The following is a 13,656-nucleotide window of genomic DNA, read 5'->3' as shown; positions in this document are numbered from 1 at the left end:
CTAAATGTCAACAAGAATGAAAGGAGGAGGGGTAAACCAACCAAACTCCAGTGTTTCCACTGGTTATGTCTGCACTACGAAGCCAGCTACATCTCAAGACCATGGATGTGACAGAAGTACGAGCGTATTGATTTTGTAAAGATATTAAGCAGAAGAAAAAAATAGTCACGGAAACAAAAGTAAAGTAGTTTGTTCTTATGTGAATCTGTACTTTTGGGAGCTGTTTCCTCCCACTGACCACCTGTCTTGCTTCAGATGAGATACAATAGGGAGATAAGGGAATTGCATCTGCAGCATGTGCAATACACTCACTTCTGTACCTGGTAAAATTAGCATGTTTTTTTAATGCAAATTCAGCTGCAACACCTGGATCTGCGGAATCCAACAAACACCAGCATTGTAATGAAGCCTGCTTCCCCTTTTGTTCAGGTTCATTCCACATGAGGCCCATATGTTTCTGAATTAGCTAATGCAACTGCTGCAGATGTATTCTGCCTCAGACCTCAAAGCTCCACTGATCAATATATGTTAAATTTAAGTGGCAGTATTCTTTAAGTTATCGTTATGAATTAAATGTTTATTGCACAGTAATGGCTTTAGTTCAGGTCCCTATGAGCCTCACTGTTACTATACAAGTTTATTTGGCATCTTGTGTGAAATTTCATGGAAAAACCAAATGCTTTCTTCAGTGCTTTCGTTTTCCCTGATAGTTATTGGTGGCTTTCCGCAGGCAGTGGGACAACTGGAGTAAATGTAGAAACTCAATCTAGAAAAAGAGGTGGTAAAGAAGGGGAAGCTGGAGAGAAACAGAAACTGGATTAAGTAAGGAGGGAACTTAAAATGAACAGTGGAGAGAGCCATGGTCAGACAGGTACAGAAACTGGACCTGGACTTATCTGCTGGGATCTGGTTTTTTTCATTCCACAAATTCAGCAGCCAACATGTCCAGATTTGTCCAGGTAGTCCAGGACTTGACCAACAGTCAGACTCCATTTACATCCTCACTTTTGTGCTTGTCCAACAAACTACAACAAAAACATGAACAAAAAGATTCATAGCCATCCATTAGTTTCAACTCCATGTGTTAACTGGCTAATGGCTGCTAGCATAACATTTCTGCCCATGTACTCAATGAGGTAATTTCATGTGATCAAGCTCTATATGACAGCAGTCCATTTGTCCAAGATCCAATCCAAAAGTTGGCATTATTTCTACTTCATCAGTAACAAAACCTGCCTTCAGGTTTGTTTTACTCTGCCTTTATCAAAGCACTGAGCGTGGTGTTCTTAGCAGGTTGACAGCAGTAGCCATGTTGTTAACAGCCAGAAACAAACATAACATTTGATGGTGGTGGGGGCCTTTCTCAAAAACACATGGGTGAAATTCCAAAACAGGTCTTGTCTTTGCTACAGCGGAACCAACAAAAATACCACAAAGTTGTCTATTGCTACTGTAATCAGGTTTGATTCTAAATGAGCAAAACTCCACAACAAGCTGCTCTCCCCCAACACTTTGTCAAAGGGACACACTCACACCCACAAAAATGACAGGAACGATAGACGCAAATAAAAGATCTGTGCAAGTTGGCAACATCAGATCCTTTACATCACTGTTCTGGGATCGTTTGATTGTTTGAATTGAATTAATGTCTATTTTTAGACAGGTCAGGCACAGCTTAACTTGAGTGGCCCTGACGGCATGCCACTGGTGCATTTAGCACATGTGAGACCAGAACACAGCTACACTTTCCTAGAACCATGACTTCGTTAAATGCTAATGCTGCTGCAGTATTACATCCGAGGTCTGTTACTGTCAAGATTGATTGATATTAATCTGGTTATTTAGACGATCTGCAGGCACAGATCTTGACACCAGATGCCATGAGTTGTTCCCTCTGTTCACTGACCATTTCATTTGCTTTATGTTTGGTAAAGGCTCCAGTCAGGCACTGTGACATGTGACCGGTGAATTATGTGTGAGCCATAAAAGACTGCTGGGGCTTTGTGGGCGAGCTGATTGATCCGGCCTTATGTCCTCTGCTGGTCCAGAGGGTGACATAAGGCCAGATGAAGGTAACACCGCCGGTCCGGCAGGAGGAATATAAAGAAACAATTACAGCATGTAATGGCCAGGAAGAGGCATGGCTGCTGTCAGTCAATGCAGGGAGTGGCAGGAGAGAGAGAGACGGCAGACTGAATTTAGACGTGAGGCGATCAGGAGTAGAATCATGGAGATTGTTTCTCTGCTGACAACAACTCTCTGTTTCCCTCTATAGATGTCCTCACACACGCACACACACACACACATACACACACGGTCATGAGAGCATTGACACCTACTACATCTAAGCGATGTGTAACTCACCCAGTGTTGTGCGTTTCCCGTTAGCTTTGTTCTGATGCTTTGCAATAGTACACATTGTGTTTGGTACTTTTCCAGCTCTGTGTGGGTTTTCATCCCAACAGTTTCAGCCTTTTTGTTCTCTCCAGTCCCAAACGCTTAATCCCAAACCTAAAGGCATAACAAGCCCAATCGCCGCCATCACTTTGCATTACTCGCTCATGTTTTTGAGCAGTAACCAGCGCCATGATAACGAGGCTAGTAGTGGGGGTGAATAATGAAGAGAATATCCAGTCAGGCGGCAATGTAAAATGTAAATGTAAAACTGACGTACATTTTTGGCAAGGCAAGCATGGGTCAGAATAATGAATGCTGCAGGTTTGCCCCTGGCTGTTGTGGTGCTTGTCAGCGCTTTAAAGAGCTTGTTATGTAGAGGAAGAGCAGTCACATTTGCCTGCTCTCTACAGAGTCTGCCTTTGTCCTCAGTAATGTTTTTCTAAGCGATCGAGATGGCTGCTGAGAAGAATATGTAAGAACTGCAGTGGCGTCTCACCCTGATCTCACCCCGAGCAAAGATGCAACATGATGTGCTATGGAAGCTGGGTTAGGTCCCTGTAACCCAGTTAAAAGTACTTTACGGAGCCCTGAAAGGTCACAGCGAGAATCTTTTGAGGATTACTTGTGCGTTACCTTGCAATACTTTTATCTTATCCTCTTCAAGAGAATTTGTTGTTTATTTTCACTAAGTAGCACTTAGCAGCATACCTAATGCCCAGTGAAATGTTAAATTCAATAAGCTGATCCATACTGTAGAGGATGAGTGCAAATGAGCTACTGAACTACGATAACCAAACCGGTCGGGACCCGTCAGGATCCATCAGGCTGGGCCGGGTTTGGACAAAGACAAGCAAGCAAGTTACATTCAAATCACATCACAGGCATAAAAACAGAATGCTTGTCAGGTTTGAGTCGGGCTCGGCAAGCTTTCCCTCAGGCTCAGATGAGTTCAGACAGAGATATATGACTCTACTACATATGGCTTAGAAAGAATAAAGGATTGTATAGTTTTGCAACGTAACATAAAATAAATTGCGAGGAAATGCAAAAGTAATCCCTTAAAAAATGATTCTTGCAGGTACCCTTTAGGGGCTCCGTAAAATATTATTATTATATTAAATAAATGTATTTGTTCTAAGTTTCACTACCAAATGCTGGAGTGTGTATGTCAGGAGCTCCAAGTAGTGCTTCAGTCATTTGACCAAAATCGACTGTATATTAGTGTCTAAATTTAGTCAGTTGATTATTTTTTATCTCCTTTTTGTCGTCCATTTTTAATTGTCATGTCTTGTGAGTGTGTTAAGCCCACAGCTTCAGGGAGTTTAGTGATGTTTCTTTAGGGAACATTGAGATGGATGACAGTGACATTGATGCATAAGCTTACTCGTCCCATTTGATTGCTTAGAGCAGCCAGATGAAAACAACATTAATGTCCCAGCCACAGACGTTAATAATGTTACTTGGACTTACCTTCTCATAAATGTCAGTGCGACACCTGCATGTTTTCTTCGATGTCTCGGCTATTTTGTTGTGTCCTCTTGTCTCCCGCTCAGTGGATTGTAGATTAAGTTAGTGTATAGATACATCATTCGAAAACATAGTGACAGCTACAGAATGCTAATGATTTAAAGATGCTTCTTTTTAATGTTAGAGCAACAGGTCAATCAAATCAAGCTCTGAACAAGATGTCATTTTGGGTGGTGGAGGAAACCGTTCAAACTAGAATTGCACTCAGTAGAGCACCGAGGCCCAACAGTCCCCTTACATTTAATCAAGCTGCACCAGATTTCACACACTCATAGATATCAGTTCCCTAAATGTACCTTTTTTTTAAATCAAGATTTACGAGTTATTAAATTGTGAAAATGTTGAAAAAACGCCCTATTTCGCAATGATAAAGGAAGTAAAAATTCTTGGATACGCCCTCTGATGGTAATCTGTCCAATAGCTTTTGAGTAATCCTGCTAACAACCAAACAATCCAACCAACAACTAAACAGGGGTGAACACATAACATCCTTAAGGTGGCGGTTTGGCATCAAAGCAGGAATTAATTAGTCTCATTTGTGTTGTGAAAAAAGGTTGGTCATCAAATATTTGTCATCATAGTTTCCATGATACTGTTGATCAGGTTGTGAGCTTTGAAACCAAAACCCTCATGCAGCCCATCTAAAGCCTGATTGTTAAAGCACCTCTCATGTGAAGTTGGAGTATGGAAAAGAAGCGATATCATGTAACTACCCTAAAATCACAAGTTTCTTTTCATGTTTTTTGATGTAGAGGTTTTCAAAGCAACAGCTACTGTGTAAAGAAGTCAGCATTGACACATTTATAGAAGTTGCCTTCTGCCTCCAGTTGTTATGCCAGGGTGAACACATTAAGATTCCATGGGCTTGTATCACAAAGCCAGTTCAGCTCAGTCTCCTCTAAACACTGGAGATGCTGGCTCACTTAACTATGTTCCGTGCCGCCCAGTAGCAGCTCTTGCTTCCAATCATATCACATAGTCTCCCTCAGTGAACAGAGTTGCCCAGTTGTCATGGAAATGTACTTTTGTTCAATTGTTTTCCTGAACACTAAACAAACTTCATCTGCCTCTAAACTGCTGTTCCCAAGGTCAAGGAAACACAGTCTAAACAAAATCCTTCCAGTGCAGAGAGAAAGATTGCAGATCCGTCTGTGCTAAACACTGCCTGAGGTACAGACACAGATGCAGTATGAGGTCCATCTGATCGAAATTCAGATTTCACCGCGCTCAGTGTTAGAGCGTCTGTTTGTTTTCTAACAGAGGCAACATGAGTGTACTTTTATCTCCACATATCCTGTCACATGAGCCTAAAAAGGTTTAATACACAGTTTAATATAATGTTTAAACTGTCGATATGAAACAATCACTGTCGGGAGTCATGTGGGGAATAAAAGAATTGAGTCATTAACATAGAGCAATAATCACCAATTACCTCTGTTGTAGTATAAATGTGAAGCAACGTAATTCCACTGATCTATATATAAATATATATATATATATACAGTTTTATTTTCAGCTGAAACAAAGTTCTCAGTCAACTTTCTTGTTCATTGTATTCTATGTTCCAAAACAGGAAGATTTCCAAAGCATCCATTTCATCTGCAACGCAAAAAAAGTAAACGCTGCAAGTTGGGTCGTTGTTCTCGTCTCACTGACGCTCCTAGAAGGAGAAATTGTCCGATTTGAACACACCTAATATTGGGTGAGGCAGATGCCTGTGAATGATAAATTCACAGGCATCTGCCTCAATGAATAATGTGAATGAGAATACTGTGTTATTATTCATACTGTGAATGAATAATAATAAGACCAAGCAGCACTAACTGAACGTGTTGTTACCATGTTTAATTTGTGCTGGTTTACAGACACCTCAGCCGAGCCAAACCTACAGCTAATCTCTCTCATGACACAGACATGAGATATGATATCAGTCTTTTTCTTTCTCGTGTGCTAATCTTACATAAGGGGTTGCCAAAATACAGAAGACAGAATCTGCAGGGTCCCTCATTTGTTCTGCCTTCTCCCGTGTCTATTTTTCATAATCTGTCTCTGAGATGCCGCCCGATGCTTCTGCGGATTAGAAACCTTGTCAGCTTTCTTCAGGTCATCCAGTCAGAGATTAAACAGCTCTTCTGCTGACATCTTGTTTGCTTACAGAGGTGTCAGTGAGCATTTCTGCTTTCCCCCTCCTTCGGTTCAGGCTCATGTTTATCTAACCCTGCCCTTTATGAACAATCAGGGTTTTTCCTATTGTGTGAGGACAGAAAAAAAAAAAGATTTCTCCACAGTGTAAGAGGGAAATTTCTCAATATGTGCAAGTGTTGCGCATGAGGAATGGAAGGGGACTAGGGGGAATAGGAATGAATACAAGATTCATGTCGCTCTGAGATTTCCCTGTGATATTAAAAGGGCACAGAGAACCTTACAGCTTCCTGGTTCAAAATGATGACTAACCATTGAGGTCTAATCTAAAGAGAGGGGGCTGGGGGGGGGAATACCTGTCATGCCATTAAAAAAAAACCTATTTCAGGGAATGTTATACACAGTATACCGGTAGACGACTCCTCCGCACTCCCAGCCACACTAAAACATTATTGAGTGTCATATTGCACTGTGTTACAGTTCTCTAGTGAGGATACAGCAGAAATAAAATAGGTAAACATAAAGTATTTACAGAAGGACTGTCAGACCCTGACATGAGTGTGGCTGAAAAGTGCTAAGGTCTCTCCCTGTGTGTTGCATCAGGGTCTGATAATAATGTACAAGCTGAATTTGCCAACAGAGAAAACATAGAGCCTAATATAAGCATCCTTTTTTTGCTCCACACAATTCTTTAAGTTTCCTGATGAATTGGGATACAGTTCTGGTGAGACGCCAAACTGCACGGTATAATTTATCAGTCCCTCAGCTGGAACATTGCTGGAAACACCCTTACATTGTGGTTTGAGTCAAATAATAAGCTTGGTATTACATATTCTTGTATGAAATCTCAGATTCTCAGACTGAACTGAGAGTCCTGATCCACTGTCAGTGACAGATTCAGTATCCTCTTGCATTGGAACCCCATGGTATTGAGTGCCAGAGGTCTTTCAGACTGTGAGGTGCGTCGTTACAGGAGGGGACCTGGAGGGGGTGACATGGTCAGCAGGAGCAGCAGCACTGGCTGTGACGCAGCTCTCAGAGGATGTGAAGCTCCTTTAACAGCCCCAGGTGCCTGATAGCTGCAGTTTGAGTCAGAGCTCGCCTTCCTTCTCAGAGTCACAATTCAAGTGAGTTATGAGCTGATGCTCACTGCACATAAACATCCTTAAATCTGCTTTTAAATCATAGGGAGAAAATCATGGAAGAAAATATAAAGAACAAAAAATCTTGGCTGAGAATCATGTTTTGAAGTTTCCTTTAGTATCAAAGTAGTCAAGTAATAGTAATGTGTACATTCACAAATACGTAACAGACAGACTATTGAAGTCTTTAATTGTTGGTGCATGGTGGTTCAGTGGTTAGCATTTTTACGCGTCACAGCATAAGGTTCCTAGTTCGAGTCCTGTTTTGACGAGGCCTTTCTGTGTGGGGTTGGCATGTTCTCTGAGGGATTGCCCAATACAGCTGGGATTGGCTCCAGACCCCTTGACCCTGAAAGGATAAGTGGTGCAGATAATGGGTGGAAGTCTTTAATTTCTTAAAAACAACTGGTTCAAAGTGAATGGAAGCTTGAGTCCTCTGCAGTAAATGGTCTTTCACACACGCATCCTCCAGAGCATCTACATGCAGCACTTTGTCTCTGGGATCGAACCTCCAATATTCTGGTTAGTGGACGACCCGTTCTACGTCCTGAGCCACAGCCGCCCCGAAGTGAAGTGAATGTATGTTCAGGTCTGACTCGGCCCTTTGATGCATGTGTCTCACTATCTCTCTCTTCCCCTTTCACCTGTCCAATCAAATTCTGTTCTATCAAAAAAGCCCAACAAACATGAAAGAAAGCGTCTGGACAGCTGGTTGGTGTAGTTTTTAGCAAAAAGGGGAAAGAGCACGTTTGTGGGACTGACTCAGAAGAATATGAAGATTTTATCCGATTTTATTTAAACAGGAAACATTTTATTGGGATCAGTTCATTATTTTTTTATGAATTTACAGTTTGACAAGTTGAGAAAACAATCTTAACTCAAGGTCATTCAGCAGCTCAAGAACGCCCCCTTGGTGTTCCTTGAGGTCCAGTGTGGTGGTGCAGCTAAAGGCTGTTATGAAGCGACCCAGCAGTGAGTGAACATGTGGTGCTCTGCCGCCCTGCAGGCAGCGATGACTGCCGGTAACACCTCTATTCTTTGCCACGCTGCCAGGTAACGTGTGGTTATTTGCGAGAGAATAAAATCTTGCTCCTCCTCAGGGCTGTGTTTTAGCTGGATGGGGGGTGCAAAGTGCTGCGTACCGATGTTGTGACATTGGACATTCACAGAAAGATGTTTGAAGGAGAATTTGGAGCAGTTAATGCTCAACTTTTGCTTCTTCAGTAGATTAAAACAAATCTTTACCCTGATCATATACGGTATTTGAGCACATTTGCATTTTTGTTAGGTTATGTTTCCCTTGAAATGAAGTTCAGAGTTTTCACTTGAATTGGTGAGGCAACTGAGTGTACTTGAAACAGTCATTCCACCTCCTCAGTCATTCACTGTAAAAACACAGACTGAACTCATCTCTTTCCAAGAGTTCTTTGGCTTGTCATCCCTTCCCCTTGGTACAATAACACTCCTGTTTGTCTTCTAGAGAAGTAGAGAAAAGAAAAGAAGGGAATAGAGACGAATGAAAGACAGGACATGAACGAGATGCTGTTATCCAGTTGGAATGAAGTTCTTTCCAGCTGCTGTTGTCGTTTCATAAATAAATAACTGTATTTTGCATAATGACTATTTTGTATTCTGCTATGTGCTAACACCATCACTCATGTAGGAAATGTTTTCTCATGTTCTCAGGAGACTCCTAACAACCTGTGTGGGTTTTTGCTTTGTGATTTAAACCTGTGTTATGTTCCCTCCACCGTTATTCCACTGCACCGTACCAGAAGTCAATCCATAATGCATTCTACTGTGTGCTGGGCATCATTTGCACAGTTTTCCTGTCATGATATCCATGCAGCTCTGGGCATGAATATTTAGCTCTTCAACAGATTGTGTGTGTGTGTGTGTCTGTGTCTGTCTCTGTCTGTCTGTGTAAGATAGAGTCCGATTTTGTCTGATGGTTATGAGTTTTGATCAGTAATTTTCAATATGAGAAAGTAAAATACAATTTTCAAAACACGTCCTGAAGGTTTTATTGTAAGGAATCAGAAGAACTGCAGACTGCAATATGCAGTCAATTACTAATGTTAACAGTTTCATGATCAGCCTTTGAGTGTATTCAGGTGATATAGTTAAAAAGAAAGCAATGAGTTTTCCTTTCAAAAAATTCACGACAGTCGTAAATATTAGCTAGAATTAAACATCTAAACTCTCTTGATTAGTTAGAGTCCTATATCATTAATATTAATGAACTTGAGGAGGATGGTTGAACAAAATAGAAATTAAGAAAAGTAATTATTTGTTTAAAACTTTTCCTGATGAACTCAGACGAAACGTTTGACTTGGTGGTGTCACTGACTGTAGATTGCCACTAGAGGGTTAATGCACAGTATATTTGTATTGACAAAGGTTATACAACTGTCAAGACATAACATGTGACTATTTTACAATGGGTAACAGTTTTATGGGAATTTGTTCTAGCGTTCTTGTGCACTTTGGGTTGTTTACAGTTTTTCTGAAAAAACAAAAAAAGTCTGCCTTAATCTAAAAAACACTTTCATAATGTTTTATCATAAATCATATATCAAACCTATTGGTATAATTGATGCAAGTAAAATTACTGACTCTATAATGTGATATTGTCTAGCTGAGACTTATGGATTCACTAAAGACGTTAACTTCCTCTGTTCTTCTTTGCAGGAAGTGATGTCGATAGAGGAGGAGTCCACTTCCTGTTACTGCCTAATGGACTCATCGAGCTGCCACTTGCTGCTGGACCAGCCGGGCTCGTACGCCCTGGTGGGCGAGCCCCTGACGCAGGCTGCCGTCAAGAGGCTGAAGCTGGCTGTGTTTGGGAGCATGGAGGCCGGCTCCATGAACTACAGCCTGCGGGTGTACTGTGTGGACGACACACCACACGCCTTTCAGGTGAGGGGGGACACTTGCATGTTTGTCTATCCACCATGTATACAGGTAGCATGGCTAATACCAGGGCAGAGCTGATATAATGTGAGACTGCTGCATTCAAAAATGGCAGCTGAGGTGGATCATGCACTTGCATCTTCTACGCTCTCCAATAATAATTCCCTGATTGAAGTGAGACAGAGTGAGGTGGAGAACACTGCTGAGTTGATTTGTTTATACTGGAAATGACTGATTTATTGGTAGCTGTAGTTATCCATGTGTCCAGTTCTAAGGATTACTTTGTAGATTTTGCTGCAGAAGAATATGCAGGTAAAATGTGCAGCCCCTACTATAGACAATTCCCACAGTTAAGTTTCATTTGCCCGCAGCTCATGGCAAAACATGCACAGGATCGACTTTTTAAAATAAATGAAATTACACCAATTCCTCCATTAGCAAAACTGCTTATATGTATATTGAGGGTCACAGGGGCCTTGAGCCAATCATAGCTGACAAGCTTGGACGAGAGGTGGGGTCACCAGTCCATCACAGGGCCAACATATTGAGACAAACAACTTTTCACGCTAGGGCTGGCCAATCAACTCAAAATGTATTGAAACTGACATTTATAACCTCTAACCAACTTAATCCTGCTCATGTCAGTTCATACTTTCCCCAATGCGTGCATTCACAAACTGTCGCGTTTCCACTACATTCATTTTGCAGCGGCGGCCCGGGTACCTTGTACCGTGCTGTATTACCATCAATTAATGACTAAATGAATGCGATCTTAGTGTTTGTTTGTTAGTGTGTGTTAAAATGATTGTGATATTGATTGGAGTTCATATCGCCCAGCCCTAATTCACAATCACATACACACCTCAATGGTCAATTTAGAGTCTTCAAGTTGCATGTGTTCGGGCTGTGGGAGGAAGCTACAGTACCCAGGGAAAACCTACGCATGCACAGACAGAGAAGATGCAAACTGGGATTCAAACCTTTCTGCTATGACAGTGCTAACCACTGACCTACTGTGCCGCCTACAGTAGTGGACCCATTGTAAATTATCTCAATTCAAATTGTGTATCAAGCAGTCTTGTTGTAATCATAGTCCACGGTCAGCTGCCAGCACGATACAGGATCCGCCATTACGATCACGATCCCTGATTCGCGATCCACCATCGTAATCCAAGATGTGGCCGCAGCCGTGGCCCTGGATCTGCGAACGATAGGGCAAAGGGACTCCGGGGAAGAAGTCAAGTCAGTAACATGTATTGATGAGACATTCATTTATTTAATGTAATAGGGAGGGAGAAGAGGAAAGGAGAAATGTGGATTATTTTCCTGGCTCTTGTCAGGACACGTGCTGCAGCATTTTGGACAAGCTGCAGAGTCTTTAACGACTTACTGCTGGAGCCTCATAATAAGGAATTACCTCTTTCACAAGATGAGGATGCTCAGGTTCACTAAAGCTAAATCCACTCTATCAGGAAGTACACACTGTAGGTTGTGGCAAAGATTCAAACTCAACATATTGTGTGAATAAAAGTTTTTCTTTTTTTTGTGCCTGATTTCTTTGCGGCAGCAGGGACCTCAACATGTGCTCTCTACCAGTTGAGCCATGTGAGTGATTGCAGATTCATTAGCACCGTGAAACAATATTTAGAGCTGATAGTGGGGACTGGAACAGTTTTACGGTTTTAATAGACTGAGACAAAAGCTGCCGTACTGTAATCACTGCCATTCAAATGTTTACCTTTTTTTCCCCTTGTTTGACTTGATTACCCTTCAGCGACCTATTGGGTTTTTAAGCATTGAGAGCTCATCAGTGAACATCAGGGAAATCAGGCTTCCTCATCTCCCCGCAGAGATTAGACTAACAGTAGAGCAGAGCCACGCGGAGCCCTACGAGCCTCGTGACTGGCTCTGCCTCTCTGTCATGTCTCAGCCGTCAGTGGCAGAATGCATTCTGGATTCGCTTTATGAATTCCATGCCTGCCGAGCAGATGCCAGACTTCCGCGTGTCCCTCGGGCCCCTGTCTGTTAGCACCACATCGCTTCTGTGTGTTTTCCGAGCTGCGGCACAAAGTCAATTACAGACTGGATCCTGGATCAACGGGAAGCCGGATGCAACACAAACACTCGTGTGAGGGAGACGTTCTCCTCAGCTGAGCGCAAGACAGGGTCGTGATTGGCAGAGTTCAGATGGCTTCTGCGATACTGGGTGAAGCTGCATCTTTTAATATTCAACTCTTCAACTAGACAGATTTTTTTACAATTTGATTGGTCTCATCTCTTCAGCTTGTCTCAAAATTGGAAAAAAACAAGCAGTTCAAATCTTAAAATCATGAAAACGGTCAGATTTTCTGTTTCAGTTGTTGCAAACCCACGGAATGTTGCAGAAAGGTCACAGCGCTCAGGTCATAGTGAAGACACAACAGGTCGATGGTTCAAACCTGGAAATACCACTTGTATTAGTATTCTCCGAGCAGACCTTCTCTTCCCGTCTCAATGCTTCAAGAAAATACCCTTCACCTCAACCTCTAGCTTCTCGCCCTAAATTGTAAAATCTTTCAGATGAAATGATTTGTTTTAAATGATAACATTTTAAGCACAATCAGTGATTGTGAACGTCCATATTGATCCTCACAATACTCATGATATATGTCACAATGCAATGGCAGCCAACTCCTCTTCTCACTCAGCTGTGTATTGTGTCCAACAGCAGAAACAGACCAATCAGAGACACATATCTGTCTGGGACATGTTGGGCCAATCACAACCATTTATCTAAAGCAGAGTGGGTTTTTGAAACAGGGACAGTTTTAAACAAACAAGATGGCTGCCACTGATCTGGGAGAATCCACCATTGTGACAGTATTAAACCACCTGGAAAATGTATTTTCTGTAGAAGAAGAACAAACAACTCTACCTATGGCGTTTTTTATAGTTTGTTTCTTCACACAGTACTTTGATCTGATTGGTTGTCTGTCTGTCCAATTTAGTCCAGAGGCATTTTGGTTTGCCATCCTTTGATAACGTCCCTTGGTAATCAAAAGTGAACTAAGAGCTTTAAGACCAAATCATCAATGTGAGCATGATCACAGATCGAAGTTCGCTACCTGCTAATGTCTATAAACAGATTCTGCATGTTCAGACAATTTTGGGGCCTGAAGCCATCTGGTCTCCATTTCTATTTTGACCAATCAGGTTTGAGCAGACTTTGGTTGCCCGCAGCTAAACAGTTTATGTGGAGAGCAAAGGAGGTGGAACACATTGACTGAATTGAACACTATTGATGAATCCTCTCAGACTTTTGCGATGCATTAATGGTTTGAAATGTAAATGTAAGAAGTTCAATGTGATGTCTGCAAATTAATTGTTTTATTCTGAAGATATTCTCTATTACAGATGTCAGATTATAATCCCACTCTACAAACTGGAACCCCATGAATTTTTTCCATTTTTGTTTGAAACATCTCTTAAAGGACCATCAGAAGGAGTTTTACTAATAACTGAATCATTGCAGCTCTACTCGAGAGCTCAATTTATA

The 13,656-nt window shown here is 41.7% G+C and overlaps 1 protein-coding gene across 2 annotated transcripts in view; it reads left to right on the top strand.

Moving 5' to 3' along the window:
* unc5db (unc-5 netrin receptor Db) overlaps positions 1–13,656 on the top strand; it is a 189,460-nt gene that overhangs the window by 163,543 nt on the left and 12,261 nt on the right. For both annotated transcript variants that reach the window (XM_034597032.1, XM_034597031.1), the window contains one exon: positions 9,900–10,127. In XM_034597032.1, coding sequence (XP_034452923.1) covers positions 9,900–10,127 — 228 coding nt within the window. The remainder of the gene's footprint in view (positions 1–9,899; positions 10,128–13,656) is intronic.

The sequence above is a fragment of the Hippoglossus hippoglossus genome, chromosome 9, assembly GCF_009819705.1.
Source record: "Hippoglossus hippoglossus isolate fHipHip1 chromosome 9, fHipHip1.pri, whole genome shotgun sequence".
In the NCBI taxonomy this organism is placed as follows: domain Eukaryota; kingdom Metazoa; phylum Chordata; class Actinopteri; order Pleuronectiformes; family Pleuronectidae; genus Hippoglossus; species Hippoglossus hippoglossus.
The sequence above is the reverse complement of the archived record's forward strand: the minus strand, read 5'-3'. Positions and strand labels throughout refer to the sequence as shown.